At 47.5% G+C, this 27,031-nt stretch overlaps 1 protein-coding gene across 2 annotated transcripts in view; it reads left to right on the forward strand.

Moving 5' to 3' along the window:
• The window catches only part of SLC7A8 (solute carrier family 7 member 8), a 59,376-nt gene that overhangs the window by 28,599 nt on the left and 3,746 nt on the right, over positions 1–27,031 (forward strand). Inside the window, exons 1-7 of one of the 2 annotated variants that reach the window (XM_030802588.1) lie at positions 758–932; positions 12,608–12,733; positions 15,180–15,333; positions 16,257–16,380; positions 17,780–17,883; positions 24,555–24,651; positions 26,300–26,449. In XM_030802588.1, coding sequence (XP_030658448.1) covers positions 12,709–12,733; positions 15,180–15,333; positions 16,257–16,380; positions 17,780–17,883; positions 24,555–24,651; positions 26,300–26,449 — 654 coding nt within the window. In that variant the 5' untranslated portion in view covers positions 758–932; positions 12,608–12,708. Of the gene's footprint in view, positions 1–757; positions 933–12,607; positions 12,734–15,179; positions 15,334–16,256; positions 16,381–17,779; positions 17,884–24,554; positions 24,652–26,299; positions 26,450–27,031 lie in introns of those variants that run through there. The other variant, XM_030802587.1, reaches the window with a different exon arrangement.

Raw genomic sequence — 27,031 nt, forward strand, 5'->3', positions numbered from 1 at the left:
TGGAGGGGGTTCCGAGATTTCTAAAACGTTGTAAGTGCTTCGAGATGAAAAGGGCTGGAGAAAGGGAAATGTTACTATAGTGCGATAGGCAAGATCTGTTTCAAAACCACACTCCCCACTGTGCACTTTATAGAAGCTGGGATCAAAGCGCAGTTTATGAGGAAGGGCTGCTTTGATTTTTTTTTGGTTGCTGTTGTGTGGCTTTTTGTGGGTTTTTTTTTAATGTTTTTGTCTTTCACCAGTCAAGTTATATGTATAACTTCATTAGACAAGTTATGTTACATGTACAATAATCAAGGTGCGGAAAGACTTTATAATGTGGCTCCTCGCCCGCTATGAAAAATGTCTTGGCCTTGAGGTGGGGGTTAGCGGGGAATAGAGAAGGATTCTAGGAGGGTTCTGTGAAACTGGATCCGTGTCTCCCCACTCCCCCACACCTCCAGGCCTCTCTGGGTCTTTGACGAGGAAAGACTGTTCCGTGTGGCCTGCGTGGGCAGAACTGGAACCTATCAGAGTCTTGGGTTGTGTGCGTTAGAGGTCAAACAGGCCTCCGTGTTTTCTTTGCCTATCAGCGCCTTTTGGCAGAAGCATTGCTTACCTCCTAGATCTGGAAACGCCTGCGGTTGGACAGGCCAAGCCAAAGCGGCATTTCCACAATTAGAAACACGTGCTCAGTTCCTTCCACAAGCGGGGGAGGCGGCCCCCAAGGAGCTCGGTACAGCCAATCACAGAGCCAAGCGTAGCCACACCCACGCCCCCGCAGGCCCGGCTTCCCCTGCCCCGCGGCTCCAACCTCCAGCCTGGGCATCCAGACCCAGAGGGCTGCTGGGAGGGACATGCCTCACCCCTTTTGCTCCAGCTGGAGGGGAGGGAGTCTGTGGGAGCTGGCCAGAGCGTGGCAGAAGGCAGAGAAGTGCACGCCCCAGCAAAAGGTGAGGCTGAGAAGCCAACCCTTCTGGCAGGCCATGACCCAGGTGAAATTTATGGCGTTTCAGAGGGCTTGGGAGCTCCATCCGGAAAGGTGCCTGTTTTGCAGGTTTGGAGAGGAACAGGGCGTTCTGATTTCTACAAAGTGGCGTCACTGCTTCCTTTTTCAGCAGCTGTCTGCTTAGTACATTCCATCTTGCTGTTTTCAGTCCTGGCCTCTCTCTGTTCTGCTCCTCTCAAGCCCTTTTTCTCTCCCACTCATGTGCATTGTCCTCCCCTTGCTCCCTCCCGCCCTGTGGTTTCTTGTGCTCTTTCCCTCTCTTCTTCACCATCTGTCTTTATGGACTTTGGCAAGTCTGGACATTTTTCCCCCTTTCTACTGCCTGTTTTCACTTATCTGAACAGACGAGGAGGAGTGGCCTGGTTCTGGAAATGTTAAAGGAAAACCAAGCTTTTCCAAGCCAGTCCAGTCCACTCCTGAGAAAGGTGCAAGCCAGCGAGACCGAGAAATCCAAATGGAGTTCTGGGAGTTTGGAGAGAACATGTGACTGTGACATTGATTAAGGGGGCTGGTGGGAGGGGCCCAAGGTGGAGATCCCTGTGGGAAATGACTTTCTAAAGCCCTGGGAGCAATGGATGCACCTTTCTTGGTTTCTGAGGCATAACTGTCAAAGTCTTCCCCTTTTGCTATATTGGCATCTTCCTTCCTGCTGCCCAGAAAGCAGTCCAGGCTGGGGCTAACCAGTGTCTTGGTGACAGACCCAGAGTCACAAGTGGCACTGGCAGTAGTGACTATGGGTACCACTGACCCAAGCAGGAGAAGAGATGACGTGGGAGCAGCCAAGGGAAAGCAGAGTGATGTGTGTATAATGAAGGAAGGCGGGGCAGAGGCAGAACAAGCAACTGGGAATTGGGCTGTCCCAGTCTGGTCTTTGCTGCTAATTAGCTGGGGTCTAAGTTCACTCACATATAAAATGAGGTTCTGGGGCTGCCATGGTGGCTCACAACTGTAATCCTAGCACTTTGGGAAGCCAAGTCAGGCAGATCGCTTGAGCCCAGGACTTGGAAGCTGCAATGAGCTATGATCACACCACTGCACTTCAGACTGGGTGACAGAATGAGACCCCCATCTGTAAAAGAAAAATAAAATAAAATGAGGTTCTGGATCTCTAAGGTCATTCCTGCCTTCTGATCACCCATGAGGCTGGACACAAGCCTTGGGTGGTAGAGCGCAGGCTTCAAATATTTACCTCTAGGGCCAAGAGTTGGCTACAAGGAGAGTCCCAAATGGTTCATTCTTCTTAGCACTGTCCTTATAACAACCAATCCAGCCCCATATCCAGGTGGCCCTATCCCAACCTTTACCCTGTCAGACCAGAATAGTGTGGCTCATCGAGTGGCAGCTGGCTTAGTAGAAGAAATGAGATTGGTTCAGGGATCCATGTGGGAATGTTCATTGGCTCCCTGAGGAAGGCCCAAAATGACCCCCTGCTGGCCCAGCTCAATGAGAATCCAGAGTCCTATATCCAAAGCAAGGGAGCACCTGAAAACAGTCATCACCGGGTGTGGCGACTCACGCCTGTAATCCCAGCACTTTGGGAGGCCAAGGCAGGTGGCTCACTTGAGCCCAGGAGTTCTAGAACAGCCTGGGCAACCTGGCGAAACCCGTCTCTACAAAAAATATAAAAATTAGCTGGGCCTGGTGGCACACGCCCGTAGTCTCAGCTACTCAGGAGGCTGAGGTGGGAGGATCACCTGAGTCTGGGGAGGTTGAGACTGCAGTGAGCCATCATCATGCCACTGCACTCCAGCCTGGGTGACAGTAAGACCCTGTCTCAAAAAAAGGAAAACATTGGTGGCTCATGCCTGTAATCCCAGCACTTTGAGAGGCCAAAGTGGGCAGATTGCTAGAGCTCAGGAGTTCAAGACCAGCCTGGGCAACATGGCGAAACCCCATCTCTGCCAAAAATACAAAAAATTAGCTGGGCATGGTGGCACGTGCCTGTGGTCCCAGCTACTCAAGAGGCTGAGGTGGGAGGATTGCTTGAGCCCAGGAGGCAGAGATTGTAGTTTGCCAACATCAGGCCACTGCATTCCAGCCTGGGTGACAGAATGAGGCCCCATCTCAAAAAAAGAAAACAGTTATCAAGTAGTCTGTCTCTGGGAATAACGTGTACTCTTAGTGAGCTTTTTTTTTCTTTGGTTTTGTTCTGTTCTGTTCTGTTGTGTTTGAGGTGGAATCTCTGTCACCCAGGCTGGTGCGCAGAGGCACGATCTTGGTTCACTGCAACCTCTGCCTCCCAGGTTCAAGCGATTCTCAGCCTCCCGAGTAGCTGGCATTACAGGCGTGCTAATTTTTATGTTTTTAATAGAGACAGGTTTTGCTATATTGGCCAGGCTGGTCTTAAACTCCTGACCTCAAGTGATCTATCTGCCTCAGCTTCCCAAAGCACTGGGATTACAGGTGTGAGCCACCATGCCCAGCAAGCTTTTTGCTTTTTTTTTAAGAGACAAGATTACCCAGGCCAGCATGCAATGGCACAATCACAGCTTACTGCAGCCTTGAATTCCTGGGCTCAAGTGATCCTTCCACCCCAGCCTCCCTTGTAGCTGGGACTACAGGTACGTGTCACCACCTCTGGCTAATTTTCTGTTATTTTTTAAGAGATAGGATCTTGCTGTATTGCCCAGGCTGGTCTCGAACTTCTGGCCTCAATTGATCCCCCCACCTCAGCCTCTACTGTCACTGGGATTACAGGTGTGAGTGACTGTGCCTGGCTGTACTTTGTGAGCTTTCCTAGAGGAAGGAGAGACAGCCACAATATGTACCCTCTCCCCACAACTCTGTCTGGCATCCGGGGCACTTGCTGGCCTTGCTTCACGGGCCATCCTATGACATATTAAACCGGATATTTACTCCCTAGAGAAGCACAGTGGCTTCTATGTGCACCCTCCCTGAATTTTCTGTGTAGATGTATCTATCTGTCATTTCCATTCAGTAAGCTTTAGCACCTACTGTGTGCCAGACAGGACCTCAGGGCCACACCGGCCACCAGTGGATTGTTTATAGCTGCGTGTGCACCACTGGCTGTGGACAGTCTCCGCGGGGCCTGAGGAGTGGGGCAGCACAGGCAGCAACCACGCAGCTCTTCAGCTTTCTGCAGGGTGTTCCTCCCTAGCAGACAGAGGCACGTGACTTAGAAGACCCGGTGGTATTTTCTTCACTAGTGGAAACTGAGGCACAGGAATATGTTTGACCATCTGGGCTCCTGGTCCATTGCCTTAGCCTGTGCTCCCCAGCCCCACAGCCTGTGCCTGTGACCCACTCCCAGCTTCCAGACAGCTGGGTTGAAGGACCCCAGAGCAGGTCATTTGTGAAGGAGCATCCTCCAGAGAAAAAGATGAAACAGATTAGAAATTGAGAAGGGTCAGGGGCTCAATGTGCAATGTGGTCTGATGCATGATATGGTCTCTAAAATCCTTCAAACCATTCCCATTCCCCGCCACTCTGCTTTGCCTCTGAGTGTCAGCATGAGCCTGAGCAAATCACGTGCTCTTTTTAACTTTCTTAGTCTACAGTCTTTTAAGATGAACAATAAAAATAACCATTTAACATTTTATGCAACAATACACAGGATACAGAGTATCATCACATGATTCAAATGGACCATAGGTTTTACATGGAGAAAAGGGAGGCTCAAAGAGGTTAACTGAGAGTACGTGACTAAGCTGGGAAGGGCACCATGGCCGCTGAGTTCTTCAAGTTCAAAAATTCTGTGATTCTCAGATTCAGACCTGCCAGGTCCCTCTGAGAGAGCCGACTCTGGCTGCTTCCCTTCATGCTGCTGGTGATCCTCCTCCCCATTCTTACCACTTCACACCTTACATAAGCTCCTCTGAGCTCTGCTCACTTGTTCTACACCCCGAAAAAGACTCCAGAAACCCACATCATCCTTCACTTACCAGGTGCTACTAGGTAGGGTTGAGGGGAAGAGTGATAAGATCACAGCCTCAGCTCCGGACGATTGCAGGGACTTAAAACCAGCTCCACAACTCCCCAACCCATCCTTAAAACCTTCTAAATGAAGATTTATTTGTTTATGCTAATGATTCATTGGTGTTCTATTTCAAAATGCACTAAAGAAATTAATTTTAAATTGTCTCTTTTACCTATAATCTATAATACTGTCATGCATTGCTTAATGATGGGGATACATTCTGAGAAATGTATCTTTAGATGATTTAGTCATTATTCAAACATCGTAGAGTGTACTGACATGAAACTAGATGGCATAGTCTACTACACACCTAGGCTACATGGTGTAACCTGTTGCTCCTAGTCTGCAAACCTGTACAGCATGTTACTGTACTGAGCACTGTAGGCAGTTGTATTTGTGCATTAAACATATCTAAACAGAGAAAAGATACAGTAAAAATATGGTCTTATAATCTTATGGGACCACCAAGGTATAAATAGTCTGTTGTTGCCCAAAATGTCATTATGTAGCACATGACTGTATATTGATTTAGGGTTAAAAATGGGTTGACTCAGCCTGGAAGGATACAGGGCAAGCTCTTCCAAGGTGTGTTTTGGTGTTGTCTACCACAGGGCAGTACACGGTGGGGCCACTCTGTCCCCTCCAACGTGAAGAGTGTACTCAGACTCGGGACTCTTGGGATAATAATCTCATGGCTTTCTATCTTGACTTCTTTTATGGCCTTTGATTGTGGCTTCTGGCCAGTAAAATAAGGAGACCAACAAAATCATGGGGGCAGAAAATAAAGGATTCATGTCTGTGAACATCCTGGCACTCCACTCGCCTTGCACGAAGTTTGTGATTCTTGGGCCAGTGTTGTGTATCTGGGTTGTGTGGGTGGGCCTGAAGTTGTAAGGAATATAGGGGAGACTGGAGGAGAACCTGGATTAGATGAAGGAGGGATATTGTGTCTTTTGCCCTGGATTTCTCTAAAAGGAAAGAGGAAAAACACTGCTAGAGTTACAACGCAAGGCTGTTTGCTACTGTATTGAATTACCAAATGGAGGAAGAGGAAATAGGAACACTCTAGCTGTGGGATCCCAACTAGGGTTGGGAAGTTGGAAGAAGTGGGAAGCGGCTATGTGGTGTGGAACTTTGCTAACCAGGTGAATACACTGGTGACCTCACCTTCACTACCCACTTCTAGAGAGCGCCATCCCTTCCCTCCAACTGGTGTCCCGCAAGGCCTGTGGACAGACACTCCTTTGGGCTCCTGGTGTGTGTTGCCTGGCTGTTGTTTAAAAGCTTTTTTCTTTAAGGGTATGTCCCTGCTGTCTGGTCTTTCTGCATAATGTCTGTCTGGTATCCATTTCCTATTGCTACTGTTACAAGTAACCACAAACTTAGTGGTTTAAAACTATACAAATGTACTATCTTAGTCCTGAAAGTCAGAAGTCCTAAACTCTGGCGTCAGCAGGCCTGAATTTCTTCCGGAGGCTCTGGGGAGTATTCCTTGCCTTTTCTAGCTTCTAGGGACCTCCTGCATTCTTTGGCTCATGGCCCCATCTTTCATCTTCAAAGCCAGCAGCGTAGCATCTTCAAGTCTCTCTTTCTCTCTGTCTGATGTTTCCATGATCACATGTCTTTTTATAACTCTGACCTTCTTGCCTCCCTCTTGTAAGGACTCCTGTGACAACACTGGTCCCTCTGGATAATCCAGGATAATCTCCCCATCTCAAGATCCTTAACTTGGCTGGGTGCGGTGGCTCAGGCCTGTAATCCCAGCACTTTGGGAGGCCGAGGCGGGTGGATCACCTGAGCTCAGGAGTTCGAGACCAGCCTGGCCAACATGGTGAAACCCATCTCTACTAAAAATACAAAAATTAGCCAGGTGTGGTGGCGGACACCTGTAATCCCAGGTACTTGGGAGGCTGAGGCAGGAGAATCGTTTTAACATGGGAGGCAGAGGTTGCAGTGAGCCGAGACTGCACCATTGCCCTCTGCCTGGGCAACAAGAGTGAAACTCTGTCTCCAAAAAAAATCCTTAACTTAATCACATTTGCAAAGTTCTTTCTGTCATTTAAAATAACATAGTCACAAATCTCAGGGATTAGAACATTGATATCTTGGATGGCCATAATTCTGCCTTCAACTGCCCCCATCCCAAAGAGATCTGCTATCATTGCCAAGGGGAGGAAGTGAAGGAGAGACTTCTGTAATTCCTGGAGATCAAAGTCTGGGGTCAGAGCTGGGATGGGGCTGAGGGTACCTTCTCTGCAGGGAGCCCAGCCCTCCACAGTGGGCAAGCCAGTTCCAGGTCTGCAGCAAGGACTCTGAATCCCTCTGCCAGTCCTGCAGAAAGCATTGAGCCCATCTCTCCTGCTTGGCAGCTGGGAGGCCCTGGACTCTGGGCAGTGTTCCAGATTGCTAGAAGCTGAGTTTTCCTCCTCCTGCCTGACTCATTATTTGTAACTCTTCTGTCACCTTGATGTTGAGTTCTTCAAACTGGGTGGATTAAGTAACCAGCCCCTGACTTCAGCATCTTCTTGAACTCTTGTCTTCTTAATAGTCTTTCATCTTATTTTTTACCCAGGAAGCAAGAAAGAAAGAGGGGAGGAAATTCCCAAAAAATACATACAAGCCTGGAATTCCATGAGGGCCTCTAAAGAAGCAGTAACCACTCCCACAACTAGGTTACAATGGACAAGAACCAGTCTTATGATTTGTTATTTTGTCCAGTTGGACCAGGATTATAAATTTCTCCATATTGCCAGGGTCTCCTCCTCCTATAGAAGGCATCTCTGATTCCCCTGGGCTGAGTTAGGGGTTCCTCATTGATGCCCACTAGCTTCCGTGAATAGCTTTGCCATCACCTCGTTGTTTTGTGGGCCTCTCTTACTTCACCCGTCGTCCCTGTTACACTGCCAACTTCCTAAAGGCAGGGACTTGTGTCTTATCAATGACCTCCCCACCAGCTAGAAGGCCTAGTACATGTAGGCCCTGCATGAATGACGGATGAGTAGATGAGTGGATGGATGGACAGATGGATGGATGGATAGATGACGGATGGTTGGATGGGTGGGTGGATGGATGGATGATGGATGGATAGATGGGTGGGTGGGTGGATGGGTGGATGGGTGAATGGATCTATGATAGATGGATGGATGGATGGATGGATGAAAAGCCCCTCACATTTCAAAGCTGCTATGGCCAATGATCCTCATCTACATGTGGCTTCCCTGAGGTCACTGTATCTCAGGAATGCGGAATTCAGGGTCTAGCCAAGAAGAGAGGGTTCTAGAATATCATAGTCAGCAACAGACAAGTGCCAGGCAGTAGCTAGCCAGCAGCAGGGCTCCTGACCAGGGCAGGAGCTTGGAAAGCACCCACTGACCTTTCCTCTCTGGATGGAGGCTCAGGTTTCAGCCTGCTGTGAGGGAAGCTGTCTTGTGGTACCAGGAGACTGATACCCTCTTTCCCCTCAGTCACATGGTATGATCACCCAACTGCAGGGTGAAGGGCCAGATCTGGGGCCTGCAGCCATTGTTCCAAGGAGATTAGGTGTCACAGGCAGCCTGCCTATCCCCACCTCATTCTCAGAATTTCTTTTTGTTTCTGAAAGATTACTGTGAAGGTGAAAGGTTAAATATTAGTCAAGGGCTGAGTTCTTGGGAAGTGATGGAGATAAGGTTAGGCAAGACAGAAGATAGCCACAGATAGGTTATTTTACAAAGCATCCCTATCTCTGTCACCCCAGGAAGACCACTGAGCTGATAGTTTGAAGGTGTCTTTCTGTGACTCAGTAAAGTCCATCTTGTAAAGAAATGATTTCATGTTTTCTTTCCTAGCACACAGGGAGGTGGTCTGCTTGGGGGAGGAGGAATTTCTTTGAGTTGTCCTGTTCTGCCCTTATTTTCCTCAAGCACTTTCTGTCATTTCCTCGCCCTGCCCTCTCCTCCCCTTGGAGAAGGATTTTCTTCCCTGAGATCAAGATCTGGTTCCTTATTGTGTAATCCTTACCTATCCCTGAGGCTCATGGGGTTTGTTTCCTAATCTTCCTTCCTTCCTTTTATCAATCTCCTTTATCCTTGAGTTACTGCTGTGTCTGCCTGAATTCCTGGGTGAAGGGGCCCAGCCTTGTACCTTGCATGCCTTGGGGCCTAGGGAAGAAGCTGAGATCACAGACCCAGTTGTTTAGAGTGACTTAGGTTGGCTTGTCACCAGGCACATGATCCTGAAATCCTTATTGAATTGAGTAAGACAAACCAAATGTGTGTTTATCAGGATGTCAGTCCATCTGGAACATTCGAGTATTTACAAAGTGTTCTCCCTGCTCGGGCACTTAAAATCCTTCCTCTGACAACATGTTTTGCTTCTCCTTGTATGACATCATCTTGGATAATAGCTCTTCCATGAGGAGTCAGGAGCTTCTACTCTTGAAGTCAAGTTCCTGTTGCCCTTTGGCAACGTGAAGCCAACTAGGGATTGTGTCTCCTTTTGATGAGGTTCCTGGGGAGCAGAAGAGGTTGATGTGCGTTGTGGAATGTGTAGACTGAGATGATATTGGAAGGCTAATGAATTGTGATATTTTAAAATTCATTTATTAAATACTTGCTGAGCATCTACTATTTGCAGGCACCAATGATAACTCCTGAGATTTAAAAACATGAAAACATTTACTTGCCCTTTAAAAACATGAAAACATTTACTTGCCCTTTAAAAACATGAAAACATTTACTTGCCCTTGGTATCTTAAAAAAAAAAAATTTTTTTTTTTGAGGTGTAGTCTAGCTCTGTCACCCACGCTGGAGTACAGTGGCACAATCTCGGCTCACTGCAACCTCCGCCTCCCAGGTACAAGTGATTTTCCTGCCTCAGCCTCCCGAGTAGCTGGGATTACAGGCGCCCACCACCACGCCCAGCTAATTTTTGTATTTTTAGTAGAGACGGGTTTCACTGTGTTAGCCAAGCTGGTCTCGAACTCCTGACCTCATGATCCGCCCACCTTGACCTCCCAAAGTGCTAGGATTACAAGCGTGAGCCACCATGCCCGGCCAGAAGCAGGTCATTTTAATACAAAGAAATACATCCCGGCCGGGCGCGGTGGCTCCTGCCTGTAATCCCAGCACTTTGGGAGGCTGAGGATCACGAGGTCAGGAGATCGAGACCATTCTGGCTAACAGGGTGAAACCCCGTCTTTACTAAAAATACAAAAAATTAGCTGGGTGTGGTGGCGGGCGCCTGTAGTCCCAGCTAAGGCAGGAGAATGGCATGAACCTGGGAGGCAGAGCTTGCAGTGAGCCGAGATCGCACCACTGTACTCCAGCCTGGGAAATAGAGTGAGACTCTGTCTCAAAAAAAAAAAGAAAAAGAAAAAAGAAATACATCCCAACATTAGATATAAACAAAGTGGTCTGGGATTGTTCTAGAGAGAAGGAACAAACTTTGTTCCTCGTCTGCAAAACACAGCTGATATATCTTCCTTTGCAGGCATATTGTTAGGAATAAATAACATGCTGAATTAGTTTTCTTTTTTTTTTTTGAAACAGAGTCTCGCTGTCGCCCAGACTGGAGTGCAGTGGCGCGATCTCGGCTCACTGCAAGCTCTGCCCCCCAGGGTTCACGCCATTCTCCTGCCTCAGCCTCCTGCGTAGCTGGGACTATAGGCGTCCGCCACCTCGCCCGGCTAATTTTTTTTTTTGTATTTTTAGTAGAGACGGGGTTTCACCGTGTCAGCGAGGATGGTCTCGATCTCCTGACCTCGTGATCCGCCCTCCTCGGCTTCCCAAAGTGCTGGGATTACAGGCGTAAGCCACTGCGCCCGGCCAATAACATGCTGAATTATAAAGATTCACAGAACAGGTGACATTTAAGCTGGATCTTGAAAGAGGAGAAGGGGTTTGCCAGGTGGAGACAGTGCACGAAGCAAGGTTACAGATGGTTAATGTCAGGACAATCCTACCCTAACCAAATGTTCTCAGCATCAAGTAAGGTTGGGAAATACTTGGAAAGTAGAAGTACCATTTAAGAATACGGTATTGATAAAACTTGATCAGCCATTCAAGTGAAGTCAGAGCCACCACACCACCCAGCTTATTTTTTAAATTTTTTGTAGAGAATTACAACTCCCCATGCCACCAAAGAAGATTTGTAAATGGATGGTAAATAAGCACATGAAAAGTTGCTCAACATCATTAGCCATTAGGGAAATGCAAATCAAAACCATAATGAAATACAACTACATGCCTATTAGCAAAAAAAAAAAAAAAAAAATTTTGTTTAAACTGACAATACCAAATGCTGGGAAAGATGCAGAGCAACAGGAACTCTGACATGAGAGTAGGAATGCAAAATGAGACAGCCACTGTGGAAGACAATTTGGCAGTTTCTTATAAAGTTAAACACATTTACTCTATGGCCCAGAATCTCATTCCTGGGGATTTACTCAAGAGCAATGAAAACCCCACTCAAAGATCTCTACAATCCACAAAAAGAAAAAAGACATCTCCACAAGTATTTATCACAACTCTATTCATAATAGTCCCACACTGTGAGCAACCCAAATGTCTATGGAAAAACAAACGGATACCTTTATATCACAGAATGCTATTTGGCATTCTATGAAAGGAACAAATTGTAATATATGCCACAACATGAGTAGATCTCGAAAGCATTATGTGAAGCGAAAGAAGCCACATATTATATGATTCCATTTATGTGACATTTTGAAAAAGACAAAGCTGTAGGGACAGAAGTCAAAGTAATGGTTGTAGAGGTAGGGGAAGAAGATTTGCCTAACTGACTACAAAGGAGCATGATGCAAAAGGAAACTTTAGAGTGTTGGGAATGTTCTATATATGAAGTGTTGAAGCGATTAAGCCATTAAATGCATTTGTCGGCCGGGCGCAGTGGCTCAAGCCTGTAGTCCCAGCAGTTTGGGAGGCCGAGGCAGGAGAATCACGAGGTCAGGAGATCGAGACCATCCTGGCTAACATGGTGAAACCCCGTCTCTACTAAAAATACAAAAATTAGCCAGGCATAGTGGCGGGCACCTGTAGTCCCAGCTACTCGGGAGGCTGAGGCAGGAGAATGGCGTGAACCCGGGAGGCAGAGCTTGCAGTGAGCCGAGATTGCACCACTGCACTCCAGCCTGGGCGACAGAGTGAGACTCCGTCTCAAAAAAAAAAAAAAAATGCATTTGTTAAATCTCATCAAACTGTACACTTTAAAAAGGTGAGTTTTAGTAAGATGTAGATTATATCTCAATAAACCTAAGTAACATAAGATTCCCCTAAGCCTCTGTTACCCCAAAATCAGATTCAGGAAGGTGGCTTCCTGAATCCCACCAGCTGCTCACAGCTTCTCTTGCACAAATAATAACTTGAAGACAAAGCCCATACTTGTGCCCTGATCAGGTGCGATCTTACCCCCAAAGCCAGTGTCTACACTTCCATGCCTACTCCTGGCTTCTAGCCCTCAACAGGGCATGCTGTGCCCAAGCTCTAATTTGGGACATATAATCCCCATTTGTAACCCATTAACCTAGCCAAAGTCTCTGGTCCCTGGGCTTGAGCTTGCTGGATGTCTGGCTCACCTACTACAATCTCATCGTCAGGATGAGGGAGCACTTCTGCTTGTGTACCTTGGGCATCATGCAGCCAGATACAGCCCCTGAAGGTCTGTTTGGGGGTCTTTCATTTCAGTGCTCCTCACGTGGGTCAACTGTTCCAGTGTGCGGTGGGCCACCCGGGTTCAAGACATCTTCACAGCTGGGAAGCTCCTGGCCTTGGCCCTGATTATCATCATGGGGATTGTACAGATATGCAAAGGTGAGTATCACAGGAACAACAGGTGCTGCCCAGCTTTCCTCCCCTTGCATGTACACACCCTCTCAGCCCAGCTTTGGAAGTATGCACACCCTGAGATTTCCCCAATTCTAGCCTTGAGTGACTTCTCTTCTTCCCTTGCTTCACAAAAGGGAAGGAGAAACCATTTTCCCCGAGGTGGTTGGGAGTAGGGAATGTTCCCTTTAGGCTGCAAAGGTCACCTCTCCCATGCTTACCTCAAGGCTCTAGCACAGCTAGGTAAAGACCCCACATATCAGCCGAGTGTGGTGGCTCATGCCTGTAATCCCAGCACTTAGGAAGGATGAGGCAGGAGGACCACTTGAGCCCAGGAGTTTGAGACTAGCCTGAACAGCATAGTGAGATCCCATCTCTACAAAAAAATTTAAAAATTAGTGGGGCATGGTGGTGCATGGCTGTGGTCTCACTTACTCTGGAGGCTAAGGTGGGAGGATCACTTGAGCCCAGGAGTTTGAGGCTGCAGCGAGCTATGATTGTGCCACTGCACTCCAGCCTGGTGACTGAGCAAGACCTTGTCTCAAAAACAAATAAACAAACAAAAACCCCAGATCTCTAGATTCCTATTGTCTTTTTGCCCCAACCCCAGGGAAGCTCCCTGCATCTTCTATTGAATCTTGTCCACATCTTAAAGTGGAGGACAGAGAAAGGTATTTTATGTTTCAAAATTACTTATAATTTCTGAGAGAGAGAGCTCTGCATTCCCGGGGCCCCTGCCAACATTCCCCACTGGATTTGGCCCTTTCCAAGCCTAAGGCTATATTTGGTTTCCATGGGACCCATGGCACCATGAGGCTCTGCCCAGCGTCACTGCCTCATGGAGAAAGTCAGGTGACAAACAGGGAAATTTCCCACAAGCCCTGAAGGCAGTGTGGGCAGCCCGGACTTCTACTCCAGGAAACATAATTAAGTTTCTGCTATATAATATGCCTGATTATTTTAAACAGTTGGATTAAGTTCTTTAACAGGTTATATATTGCTTTCAGGCATTTAGACTTAAGGAAATCACTGCGCTATCTTGTCAAAAATAGTGAGTCCCTCCTAAGCTGGCCTCAATTCTTTCTCCTGGTCACCCTAATCTCCTTATTTCCTGTCCCAGTGTTAAACTACAGATGAATAAGTAACATATGATCAGTTACTCTCTATCTCATTGAAATTTTAGCCAGTCAGCAGACGATTCCAAGGGCCCACAGTCTGCAGCACACTGTGCTAGGGGCTAGGAAGGCAGTTTAAACAGCTCTTTGCTTAAAAATTCCTGTCCTTGGGGAATTTTGAAAAGAGAGATGGCCAGGCATGGTGGCTCATGTCTGTAATCACAGCACTTTGGGAGGCCAATGCAGGCAGATCACTTGAGGTCAGGAGTTCGAGACCAACCTGGCCAACATGATGAAACCCTATATCTACTAAAAAATACAAAAAAAATTAGCCAGGCATGGTGGCACATGCCTGTAACTCCAGCTACTCAGGAGGCCGAAGCAGGAGAATCGCTTGAACCTGGGAGGCGGAGGTTGCAGTGAGCTGAGATCGTGCCACTGCACTCCAGCCTGGGCGACAGAGCGAGACTCCATCTCAAAAAAACAGAAAAGAGAGACCAAACACACATGTTAGAAAGAGATAGGAGGATATCAACAAAGCAAGCAGCAAAACAAGCTTGAACTAATATAGCATTATGGAAACTTACGTTTGAGTGTTTGTTGTTCTGGATGCTTGATTTTTTGTTTGTTTGTTTGTTTGTTTCTTTTTTCCTTTTTGGAGACAGGGTCTTGCTCTGTCATCCACACTGGAGTGCAATGGCACAATCATAGCTCACTGCAGCCTCAAACTCGTGGGCTCAAGTGATCCTCCCACCTTAGCCTCTCAAATAGGTGAGCCTATAGGCATGCACCACCACACCCAGTTAACTTTTTAAATTAGTGGTGGAGATGGGGGTCTCGCTATGTTGCCCAGGCTGGTCTCAAACTCCTGGCCTCAAGCATTCCTTCTGCCTTGACCTCCCAAATTGTTTCAATTACAGGCCTGAGCCACTGTGCCCAACCCTAGATGCTTTCTTCATGAAAATGTAGAAACTTAGAGAAAGTGGTCAGGAGATTACCAATGACTCCAATCCTGTATTTCCAAAGCCCAATTTACCGTGTCCTTTCCTTTTAAATAACTTTGCCTTTTACAAAGGGAGCATTCAGAACTGCACTTAAACCCTCATTTGAACTCATAGTTTCCAGGGTCTCGGAAGGCCTGGGCCTGAATTTCCCTGCTCCCTTTATCCCAATTTATCCAATATGTTGGGTTCACTGGAGACAAGACAGAGTTGGTGTCATTGCCACAGGGAGGGGTGAGAGGTGGGCCAGGGCAGGACAGGGGCTGCTGGGCCCCTGACTTGTCTCACTGAGCAGCCTCCTGTTGCTTGTGTCCACAGGAGAATACTTCTGGCTGGAGCCAAAGAATGCATTTGAGAATTTCCAGGAACCTGACATCGGCCTCGTTGCACTGGCTTTCCTTCAGGGCTCCTTTGCCTATGGAGGCTGGAACTTTCTGAATTACGTGACTGAGGAACTTGTTGATCCCTACAAGTGAGTTGAAAGAACCCAGCTATTCCCTCTCCCTTGAAGGGCCACAGCACCTGCTGCTGGAAAGAGGGAGCAGGTGTCCATTGCCCACCTCGCCTTCCTCAGCCCCATTCTGACTGTGATTTGATCTATCCTGAAGTCGTAGTTCATTTCCCAGGCACTTAAACCATTTGCCGTTCACCCCACCAGGAGGAGAAAAGGATCCAGTGACTTTCCCAGAGCAGATTAGAAGCTGAAAACTGTCCTGCAGTAACGCCACTGCCTTAGAGGACGAATTGTGCCCTGAGAGCCTCCTGGGAATCTTGCTTGTTTCAGGACAGGCCAGTCTTGGTGTCTTGAGGCAGGGGGAAAAGGTGCACTGTGGAGATTCAGGTCAAGATCAACAGGTGTGGAGCGTATTTCCAACCTGAGTTGTTATATTGCCTTCATTTTTTTAACTTATTTTTTCTTTTGTTTTGTTTTGTTTTTAGACAGGGTCTCACCCTGTCACCCAGGCTGGAGTCCAGCGGTGCAGTCATAGCTCACTGCAGCCTCAATCTCCTGGGCTCAAGCAATCCTCCCACCTCAGCTTCCTAAGTAGCTGGGACTACAGGCACATGCCACCGTGCCCAGTTAATTTTTTAATTTGTAAAGAAGAGGCCTTGCCTTGTTGCCAGGGCTGGCCTCGAACTCCTGGGCTCAAACGATCCTCCCTCCTTGGCCTCACAAAGGGCTGGGATAATAGGTGTGAACCACCATGCTCAGCCTCATTTCCTTTCAATTATCCTGCCCATATTGAGACAAAGCCCACCTCCCAGGGAAAGGAAGCCTCACAGAAGGCTGTAAGGCTACACGCATGCAGAAAGACAGACGACACCCCCTGGACTCCATGGCAAGGCGGGCGTCCTGGGTGCCAGCCCTTCCCCTCACCTCCTCTCCCTCTGCAGGAACCTTCCCAGAGCCATCTTCATCTCCATCCCACTGGTCACATTTGTGTATGTCTTTGCCAATGTCGCTTATGTCACTGCAATGTCCCCCCAGGAGCTGCTGGCATCCAACGCCGTCGCTGTGGTAAGAAATGAAAGTCCCAGTCTCTCATACCAGGAATGCGGACATGAACTTGCTGCTGTAGCCCCACTCCCTTTTCCCTGATCCATGGCCTTGTGGAAGTGGAAATCACCCCCAAGTTCTCAGGGCAGAAACCACATATGTCATGGGCTGGGGTATCTTTAAGTGCCCAGGAGCAAACAGGTGGCCGGGTTGTACCTAGAACAGCTACAATGGCAGAACCGAGTCATTGCCACAGAGACCGCGTGGCCTGAGAAGCTATAAGACATTTACTATCTGGCCCTTTACAGAAAAAGTTTGCCAACTCCTAATCTCGGGCACTTAAAGCTCTAAATGTGAGAGTGGTATGAAGCAGACAGGCCCCTCCTCAGAAAGACATAATCTTGCACAAGACATGCCGTTTCTCTCTGCCTTCACCTCCAGAAGCAGAAGTCAGGTGTGCTCTTTGGGGAAAGAGACCATGCTGGTGCAAGGGGTTGGGATCCTTGATATCTAAGAAGGACCTGGGAGGCACCTTGCTCCCTCACCTGGCATCAGGCTGGGCCACCACCCACCCTGCCAGTCTCTTCACTGGCCTTATCTCAAAAGACTATAAAGAAAGAGGTCCTCCCATCTCCTGGGGCAGCCTGTTCTTATGACCAACAGCCTTCTATTCTGAACAATCTCTCCTCAGTAATGTGCTGTAAACCTGGCTCGGGGAATATAGAAAAGGCTGGTCCCCTGCATTGTATAGTCCTTAAATACATGAAGATTCATCTATAGCTTCACAGCCTCTTCTTTCTCAGACTAAGGAGGGGCTCATTCTTATTATTTTACCCCCAACTCATCTGTTTTGATGAATTGAGAAATTCTCACCCTGTGATTCTGGATTAATCCCTATTTTGCAGTTGGGAAACGGAGGCTCAAAAATCATAAACTTTGCTCAAGGTCTCACAGCTCCTAGCTGGAGGGCAAGGATTTGAGCCTGGATCTGCCTGACAGATCTGCCTGACAAGCCTGTGCCCTTCCCTGTGCTGGAGAAATCATATAATGTATGTAAGGCCTGGATCACACCACCTGGCTTCCAATGCTGGCCCCTCCGCTCGCTGGGTGTGTAATCTTAGGCAAGCTACTTAATCACTATGTGACTCAGTTCCTCATCCACAAAACAAGATTAGTAAGTGTTAGTTCATTATTATTATTACCAGTGTGTACTACCTCCTTCAGTTAATTAGCCTAAAACATGCATTAACCCCCCTGTGTAGGGGTCCACCCTTGAGAGGGTGGGGGCTCTTAAGAAACTTGGCAAGAGAGAATTAGCAAGGGTGGAGATGGGAGAAATGGTTTCCCAGAGTGAAGTGGGAGCTACGGGGTCGGGGAGTGGTAACCTCTCCTTTGCTTATCTCCTTGTTTCCTCTCCCAGACTTTTGGAGAGAAGCTCCTAGGAGTCATGGCCTGGATCATGCCCATTTCTGTTGCCCTGTCCACATTTGGAGGAGTTAATGGGTCTCTCTTCACCTCCTCTCGGTGAGTGCTGCCTGGGCCCTTCCCCGGCCAGGGGCCACTCTGCTGTGCACTTTGCTGTTTGTATATGGTGGGCTTGTCTCTGTCAGCAGGGGTCTGTGTGGGCATCTGGATGTTGGGCTTGCAGGGGGTGATTGCTTACATGAGGGCGTGTGTGTCAGTGTGGATGCCGAGGAGTGTGTGCTGCTCACGTGGTCACCTGCGATGTGTGTGGCATATGGGTCCTAGGTGCTTCACATGTAGTGGCTTGTCTCATTTCAAAAGGAGCAGAAGACAGAGGAGGCCGCCAGCCTGCCTGATGCAGCCCCCAGTCAGGGGCTGTGGTTGGCAGCAAGACAGTATCTTGGCTGCAGTCCCAGAGCCCCCATTTCCACTTACCTGGAAACAGGCTGCTGCTGGCTGGAAAAGGACCCCACTTGGAAAGGGACCAAGAGGGAGACTTGTGCCTGGGGCCTCTGGGTCTGGCCTCCCATGAATGTTCTGGAACTAGCCTGCAGGTGGGATGGCTTCACCCTGATTGCCCCAAGAATGCAGAGCTCCTCCCTGCTCAGCAGAGAGGTGGCTGTACAGGCCTTTTCGAGGCCACCCATGAGACTCAGGTGGAGAATGTGAAGTGAGAGGGTGGGGAAAAGTGGAAAGCAAACATTTGTCCAAAGAAAGAGGCTTTTACCCATGACCCCCACCCCAGAGCTCTCTCAGAAGCCAGAAGTGCGAGCGGGTCCATGAGTCCCAGGTCCTACCTCCACGCATCCAAGGACCCGGCCCTTTCTTTTGCTGTCTTCAGAAGGGGCTGTCGAGGCTAGCAGATATTGAATGATGTCCATTTGTGTGGTTCAAGGGGTCCTCCCAGGTTCTTAGAAAGCACCCCCTGCCCTCAGGGTACAGTCCTGCTCCAAAGATGAGTCCCTGAGTTCAGCTCCTTCCAAAGCCGTCACATCAGGAAGAGTTCCTGTGAAATAACAAGGTAGCGCAATGTTTTTAGGACCCAGGGCTGGAAAGAGGTGGTGTGGGTGTCCCCTGTACCCCGGGACCCTATGACGCTCACCCACAGCAACCTCGTGTGCATGTTACACAGGAGCAGTGGCCACACGGAGGCCCCCGCCGAGGCCAAGCGGTGGAAGAACAGTGACCCATGAGGCTCCCTGAGATCTATTGGAGGAGAGTGACTGGCTACAGTCACTTTAGAGTGGGGTTTGTCCCTCAGGCAGGCCTAGCAGCGGTCTGCGTGCATGTGGTCTAGTTGTGTGTGCATGCAGGAAACGGTGGCGCATGGTGTGCTCCACCTCCGATTCAGAGACAAGACCTCACCCACCCAGGCCTCCTCTGCTCATCTTTCGAGTTCCTTCTTCCTTCCTTCTCCTTCCCTCCTTCTTTATCTCTCTGTCACTCCTTTGTGTTGTCGGGTAGGGAGAGGATGGTCCTTCCTGAAGAGTCAGAGTGTGTGGATGTGTGTTATGCTTAATGTCATCGTCTCCTCCGTTATCGGCTAGCTGGGCAAGGACTGTCTCTTGTGAACTTGACACTTGCAAATGCTGTTGGATCTGGACAATTACACTTGGTCCTGTCTGCATGTGTAGGAGGGACGTGAATGCAGGACCCTGGCTATGTGCACGATAAGCCCCACAGAGCACCTGGTGCATGAGACTGCCCTGTAGAGGGGCAGTAGCATGGGAGAGGGGATGGGGATGCGTATGGCTGCATGAAAGTAGTGACACTGGTCTAGGGAGTTCATGATGGTTACTGCTTATGGGTACTTGGGGATACAGTCAACTCCCACACTTCTGATAAGTTGCTGCTGTTAGCTTCAGTCTACTCCATACACAAATTACAAAGTAAATGACAATTCTCCTCTGAACTCCCAGTGTGCTGAATATGTGCGTTTTTGTTTCTATCAAGCTGTACCCTGCCTGTCATCCCTTAGGTGAGCCTTTCCCCAGAAAAAAGAAAAAAGTGGTCCAGTTTGCACTGACATGTAAATTACTGTTGACAGCTTCTAATATTCACTTTTCTCTTAGGAGAGTAAAAGGGAAGGAGGGCTGATTTTTATGTTCAAGTTTCATATTCATATGTATATAATAGATGTACATATTTTCAAGCTACAGATGATGTTTCAATACATTGATATAATGTGTAAAAATCAAATCAGAGTAATTGAGATATCCCATCTCCTTCAATATTGTCTTTTCTTTATGCTAGGAACATTCAAATTATTCTCTTAAAATTTTTCTTTTTTTTTTTTTTTTTTTAAGGCGGAGTCTCGCTCTGCCACCCAGGCTGGAGTGCAGTGGCACAATCTTGGCTCACTGCACACGCTGTCTCCCGGGTTCACACCATTCTCCTGCCTCAGCCTCCCAAGTAGCTGGGACTACAGGCGCCTGCCACCACGCCTGGCTAATTTTTGTATTTTCAGTAGAGACGGGGTTTCACCGTGTTAGCCAGGATGGTCTCGATCTCCTGACCTCGTGATCTGCCCGCCTCAGCCTCCCAAAGTGCTGGGATTACAGCACAGGCATGATTACAGGCGTGAGCCACCACGCCTGGCCTAAAACTTTTCTTTTTAAAAATAACTTTTATATCTGGGCGCGGTGGCTCACACCTATAATCCCAGCGCTTTGGGAGGCTGAGGTGGGTGGATCACAAGGTCAGGAGTTTGAGACCAGCCTAGCCAATATAATGAAACCCCACCTCTACTAAAAAAAGAAATACAAAAATTAGCCGAGCATGGTGGCAGGTGCCTGTACTTCCAGCTACCCAGGAGGCTGAGGCAGAAGAATCACTTGAACCCAGGAGGCGGAGGTTGCAGTGAGCCGAGATCGTGCCACTGAACTCCAGCCTGGGCAACAGAGAAAGAATCTGTCTCAAAAAAAATTTTAAAAATGATAACTTTTGGGGCTAGGCATGGTGGCTCACGCCTGTAATCCCAGTACTTTATGAGGGCAAGGTGGAAGCATTGCTTGAGCCCAGTAGTTCGAGACCAGCCTGGGCAACAAGGCAAGACCTTGTCACTACAAAAAATTAGCAAAGAAAAATAAGTAAAAAATAAAATTGATTTAAACGTCAATATCCTAGTTGTGATATTATAATATAATTGTGTAGCATATTACCAATGGAGGAAACTGGGCAAAAGATACATAGGATCTCTCTTTATTATTTCTTACAACTGTACTTGGTTGTAAGATTCACTGAATGCAAATCTACAATTATCTCAAAATAAAAAGTTCCATTTTTTTTTTTTTTTTTTTTTTTTTGAGATGGAGTCTCACTCTGTCGCCCAGGCTGGAGTGCAGTGGCGCAATCTTGGCTCACTGCAAGCTCCGCCTCCCGGGTTCACTCCATTCTCCTGCCTCAGCCTCTCCGAGTAGCTGGGACTACAGGCGCCCACCACCACGCCCGGCTAATTTTTTTGTATTTTTAGTAGAGACGGGGTTTCACCATGGTCTCGATCTCCTGACCTCGTGATCCACCTGCCTCGGCCTCCCAAAGTGCTGGGATTACAAGCGTGAGCCACCGCGCCCGGCCTAAAAGTTTCATTTTTTAAGTTAACTGAGCATGGTGGTACGTACAGGTAGTCCCAGCTACTCAGGAGGCTGAGACTAGAGGATCACTGGAGCCCAGGAATTGGAGGCTGCAGTGAGCTATAATCATGCCACTCTACTCCAGCCTGGGTGACAGAGCGAGACCCCATCTCTAAAAATTGGAAAAATAAAAAGTTTAATTTTTTTAAGTTAAAAAATCTTTATTCTGATTATAAATATTCCATCTGTTTTAGAATTTTATTCATCTTTTCCTTTTCCTTTTCTTTCTTTCTTTTTTTTTTTTTTTTGGAGACAGGGTCTCACTTTGTCACCCAGGCTGGAGTGCAGTGGTGCAAATACAGCTCACTGCAGCCTCAACCTCCCAGGCTCAAGTCATCCTCCCACTTCAGCCCCTTCAGTAGCTGGAACTACAGGCACGCTCTACCACGCCTGGCTAATTTTTGTATTTTTTGTAGAGACAGGGTTTCACCATGTTGCCCAGGCTGCATTTTACAATTTTTAAAATTTTTTCTGTAATGTATAAGGAAGAAAATTAAAATTAACCATAATTTCACCACCCAGAGATAATCAGTTAGCATTTTAACAAATAGGCCCATAAATAAAATTAATTGGCATTTGGGCATGATGGTGCACACCTGTAGTCCCAGCTACTTGGAAGACTGAGACAGGAGGATCATTTGAGTTTGGGAGGTCAAGGCTACAGTGAGCTGCCATTGTGCCACTGCACTCCAGCCTGGGCAACAGAGCGAGACCGTGTCTCAAAAAAAAAAAAAATTATTTGCGGTATAGTTTTCAGTCCTGTTTTTTCATTTGATGTTATATTTTGAGCATATTCTCATGTAATCAGTTTTTTTCAAAAACATTATGACTATATAATGTTCCTTTTTTTTTTTCTTTGAGACAGAGTTTCACTCTGTCATCCAAGTTGGAGTGCAATGGCGTGATCTCTGCTCACTGCAATCTCCACCTCCCGGGTTCAGGCAATTCTGCCTCAACCTTCCGAGTAGCTGGGATTACAGGCACGTGCCACCACATCTGGCTAATTTTTGTATTTTTAGTAGAGACAGGGTTTCACCATGTTGGCCAGGCTGGTCTCAAACACCTGACCTCAGGTGATCCACCCACCTCGGCCTTCCAAAGAGCTGGGATTGCAGCCATGAGCCACCGTGCCTAGCCCATAACATTTCATCTTATACCAGATTTATTTTATCGACATCCTACTTTTAGGCATGTACAATATTTCCAATTTTTTCTTTTTTTTTTTTTTTTTTTTTGAGACAGGTTCTTGCTCTGTTGCCTAGGGTGGAGTGCAATGGCACAATCACAGCTCACTGCAGCCTCAGCCTCCCAGGCTCATGTGATCCTGTCACTTCAGCCTCCCAAGTAACTGGAACAACAGGCACACGCCACCATGCCTGGCTAATTTTTTTAGTTTTATTTTTTGTAGAGACAAGGGTCCACTATTTTGCCCAGACTGGTCTCAAACTTCCGGGCTCAAATGATTCTCCTGCCTCAGCCTGCCAAAGTGCTGGGATTGCAGGTGTTAGCCACCGTGCCCAGACAGGATATAATTTTTTTAACTCAATCTCACAAGACAGGACATAAATTTTTAAGTACAATTTACATACAATAAAATATGTAGGCTGGGTGTGGTGGCTCATGCCTGTCATCCCAACCCTTTGGGAGCCCGAGGCGGGAGAATCATTAGAGCCCAGAAGTTCGAGACCAGCCTGGGCAACATGGCAAGACCCTGCCTCAATTTTTTTTAAAAAAAAGCAGATCATAGGCTGGGCATGGTGGCTCATGCCTGTAATCCCAGCACTTTGGGAGGCCAAGGCAGGCAGATCACCTGAGGTCAGGAGTTCAAGACCAGCCTGACCAACATGGAAAAACCCCAAAAATACAAAAATTAGCTGGGTGTGGTGGCGCATGCCTGTAATCCCAGCTACTTGGGAGGCTGAGGCAGGAGAATCGCTTGAACCTGGGAGGCGGAGGTTGCAGTGAGCCAAGATCGCGCTATTGCACTCCAGCCTGGGCAACAAGAGTGAAACTCCATCTCAAAAAAAAAAAGCAGATCATAAATGTTCATTTTGATGAGTTTTGTGGGGGTATTTTTGTTTGTATTTGTTCGTTTTTGTTTTTTATTGTAGTTTTTTAGAGGTAGAGTCTCACTATGTTGCCCAGGCTGGCTTTGAACTTCTGGGCTCAAGCAGTCTTCCTACTTCAGCCTCCCAAGTAGCTAGAAATATAGGTGTGTGCCACTGTGCCTGGCTTCCATTTGATGAATTTTGACAGTTGTCAAAATTCAACCACTACCCAAAACAAGATATAGAACATTTCCACCACCAATTCCCCACTCCCACAAAGACAACTAACTACTCTCTGACTAGGATAAGAGTGTTTTTAGGCCAGGCATAGTGGCTCGCGCCTATAGTCCCAGCACTTGGGGAAGCTGAGGCAAGTGGATCACGAGGTCAGCAGTTCAAGACCAGCCTGGCCAAGATGGTGAAACCCCGTCTCTACTAAAAATATAAAAATTAGCTGGGCATGGTGGCACACACCTGTAATCCCAGCTTCTCGGGAGGCTGAGGCAAAGAATTGCTTAAACCTTGGAGGCAGAGGTTGCAGTGAGCCGAGACTGCAGCACTGCACTCCAGCCTGGGTGACAGAGTGAGACTCCATCTCAAAAAAAAAAAAAAAAGTGTTTTTAAAGCTTTCCATATGCAGTTCAGTCCCAGTGTATCAGGGAATCTGCATCCTTTGAGGATGTGAGGAATGCTTTTAAAGAGATGAAGACTTTAGGCAACAGACAGAGGCTGCTCCTGCAGCCTTCCAGGCATTGGGAACACCCCACTGAGTGACAGTACAATTATCAGTAACCCTGAGCCACCCATACCACATTCAGCGTCTAACATACCCGGGTTCATCCACTTTTCCACTGGCTGCCTCTGGTTTGCTTGCACCTGCATTTGTGAACACAGGTTCTGTGACTGGTGGGGTGGAAAGTATGCATGTGAAGGTGGGTGCCTGGTTGGAGGGGGGATGCCCCTGTGTGGGCAGAAGGTAGGCATGGATGAAGGAGCTGGGGCTTGGTGGTCCCTGGGTTAACCCAGGCTGACCTGCTTTTCTCCCTGACAGGCTGTTCTTCGCTGGAGCCCGAGAGGGCCACCTTCCCAGTGTGTTGGCCATGATCCACGTGAAGCGCTGCACCCCAATCCCAGCCCTGCTCTTCACAGTAAGGGCTCTTCCTGCTGTAACTCTCCACACACCTCCCTCTCTTTGTGCCTAGTCTAAGCTGGGAGTTCATGCTTTTCACACACAGCCCTGTTACCCTTGCAGTCTGCTGCCAGGTCTCACTGGATCTTGATGATCTGGCAAATGATACTCATCAGCTTTGTTAATATCAAGAGGTATAGCAAGGAAAGATCCTGAGTCTTGAAATACCTAAGGCTCTCAGGCTGACTTATTGCCATTCTCCCATCCTTTTGGGTCAGACTGAACTGACTGCCTCAGGATTCTACAGCCTCAAAAAAATACGTCTCCCTTGGCTCTCCTCGCACCTGTTACCACAGGGTTGCAGCACTAGCCTCTGCTCCTGGCTGGTTGGTCCCTGCAAACACCCACTCCCCCCATCAAGCTTCAGGGCAGCCTGCCAGTCTCTTGGGAAACATCACTGAAATGAAGTTAGTGTTAACAGTACACCAAATTAGAAAAAGAATAGAGGAAGACTGATAAACTGGAAACTGTGAAAAGGAAACTTGGGACAGGAAAGAGTTGGGAGTAAAATATCCCCAGAGTAGAATCATTTAGAGAGAGCTATAGGAAGGAACAAAGACTTGTCCCCATTGAGTCTTTTGAGTCATTTTTATTTTCCTTCTGGATCCTGAATAAAACACTAAAAATGACTTTGGTCCACTGGCGAAGCAGTCAGAAATCAGAGTAACAGAGCTCTTGGGAGCCAAGAGCATTTTACAGCATTGCTGTACAATTTCAGAATGTTCAGATGCAGGATGAAGGTCACCTTGACTGGTTGGTTGTCGAAGGTGGCTGGAGAAGACAGTACTCCCAGTGGGCCACACACATTTTTTTGTTTTGTTTTTTCCAGTTAGAGCTATTGGTGCAGTAGTGTGACTAAAAGGCAGATGCAGCAAGAACCACTAAAATCGTCTCGATTATTTTAACCATCGGTTCTCACAAGAGAACAGAACCTTTTGTTGACCTTCATAAGTTATCAGAGGGGAGGAGCATGGTTCCGAGAGAGCCACAGAGATGATTTTGAAGTTGGAAAGTAGACTCTGTCAAGAAAACCTCATAGGGATGTTATGAGGGTTAAGTGAGTTAATCTTTGTCAAATGCTAAAAATAGAGACCTGGCACACAGTAAGTGCTATGTAACCAGTTTTGAAATTAATAAAGAAAAGGAAGGAAGAAAAATAGATGACTCAGCCAGGAGAAAAGGATGAGGGCAGGAATAAAGCCTTAATCTGTTGTTAACAATCTTCCCTAAGGGATTAAAAAAAATGAAGTTAGCTTGAGCTATAACCAACAGAGACATACAAATGAGACCGGGGCTGACACAGAGCCAGGTAATACCAGTGTGGCCAGTCTAGCTGCTTATGCCCGGTATCCATTCTAATTGGTTAGTGCCCATGCCATACCAGTGGTTAAATATTTTGATCATTACCCCTGTAATAAGAAAGGACTTCTTAGCAATAAAGATGTTGTAACATTCTGGGTTACTAGGGGAGGTTCTAAAGTCTCCATTTCGAGACATCCATTATACAATGGCATCATCTGCCTGGAGGCTGGGGGACAGCCCTTAATCTATAATACCAGTCTCTGAATATCTTTCGGATTACTGATGAGCTCCTCCCACTTTCCCAGTGCATCTCCACCCTGCTGATGCTGGTCACCAGCGACATGTACACACTCATCAACTACGTGGGCTTCATCAACTACCTCTTCTATGGGGTCACGGTTGCTGGACAGATAGTCCTTCGCTGGAAGAAGCCTGATATCCCTCGCCCCATCAAGGTGAGAGAACCTCCCTTTGGGGTCCCCTCCCCTTCCTCTATGGTTCTAGCTGCAGTTCAGATTTTTAAATCACCTCTGTTCTTAGCTGCTGACCACACAGCATCATCTCTGATGGTAGCAGACCCTTTTGGAAAGCAAGGGCCATTTGTGAATGGGACCACCATTTCCATTCTCCACTGGGGATGAGATCAGAGCAGACTGCAGCTGGGGAATAAGTCAGATCAAATGTGACTTTCATCATGACATTCCTTTGTTTCCTACCAGTCTAAGCCTGAAACTCCAGCTGACTTTTCAAGGTTCTCTTATCTCCCCAACACTTCCTCCTTGTCCCTCCGGATAGCTGGGTTCACTATGTGCGATGTCTCCATCCCAGAATGACTTTCCTCCTCCCATCTGCCCATCTACATTTTAACCATTTTCCAAATGCGCCTCAAGTACCTCCTCTTTCTTGAAGTTTCCCAGTCTACTGCAAGCTTCCATGATCCTCCCTTTTTAAACTCCCACAGCCCTACACATATAGGACGCTCAGTGAGCCTAATATTGCTACAAGATATAACTCTGTGATAGGAATTAAAGGGATTG

This window comes from Nomascus leucogenys, chromosome 22a (assembly GCF_006542625.1).
Source record: "Nomascus leucogenys isolate Asia chromosome 22a, Asia_NLE_v1, whole genome shotgun sequence".
Taxonomy (NCBI): domain Eukaryota; kingdom Metazoa; phylum Chordata; class Mammalia; order Primates; family Hylobatidae; genus Nomascus; species Nomascus leucogenys.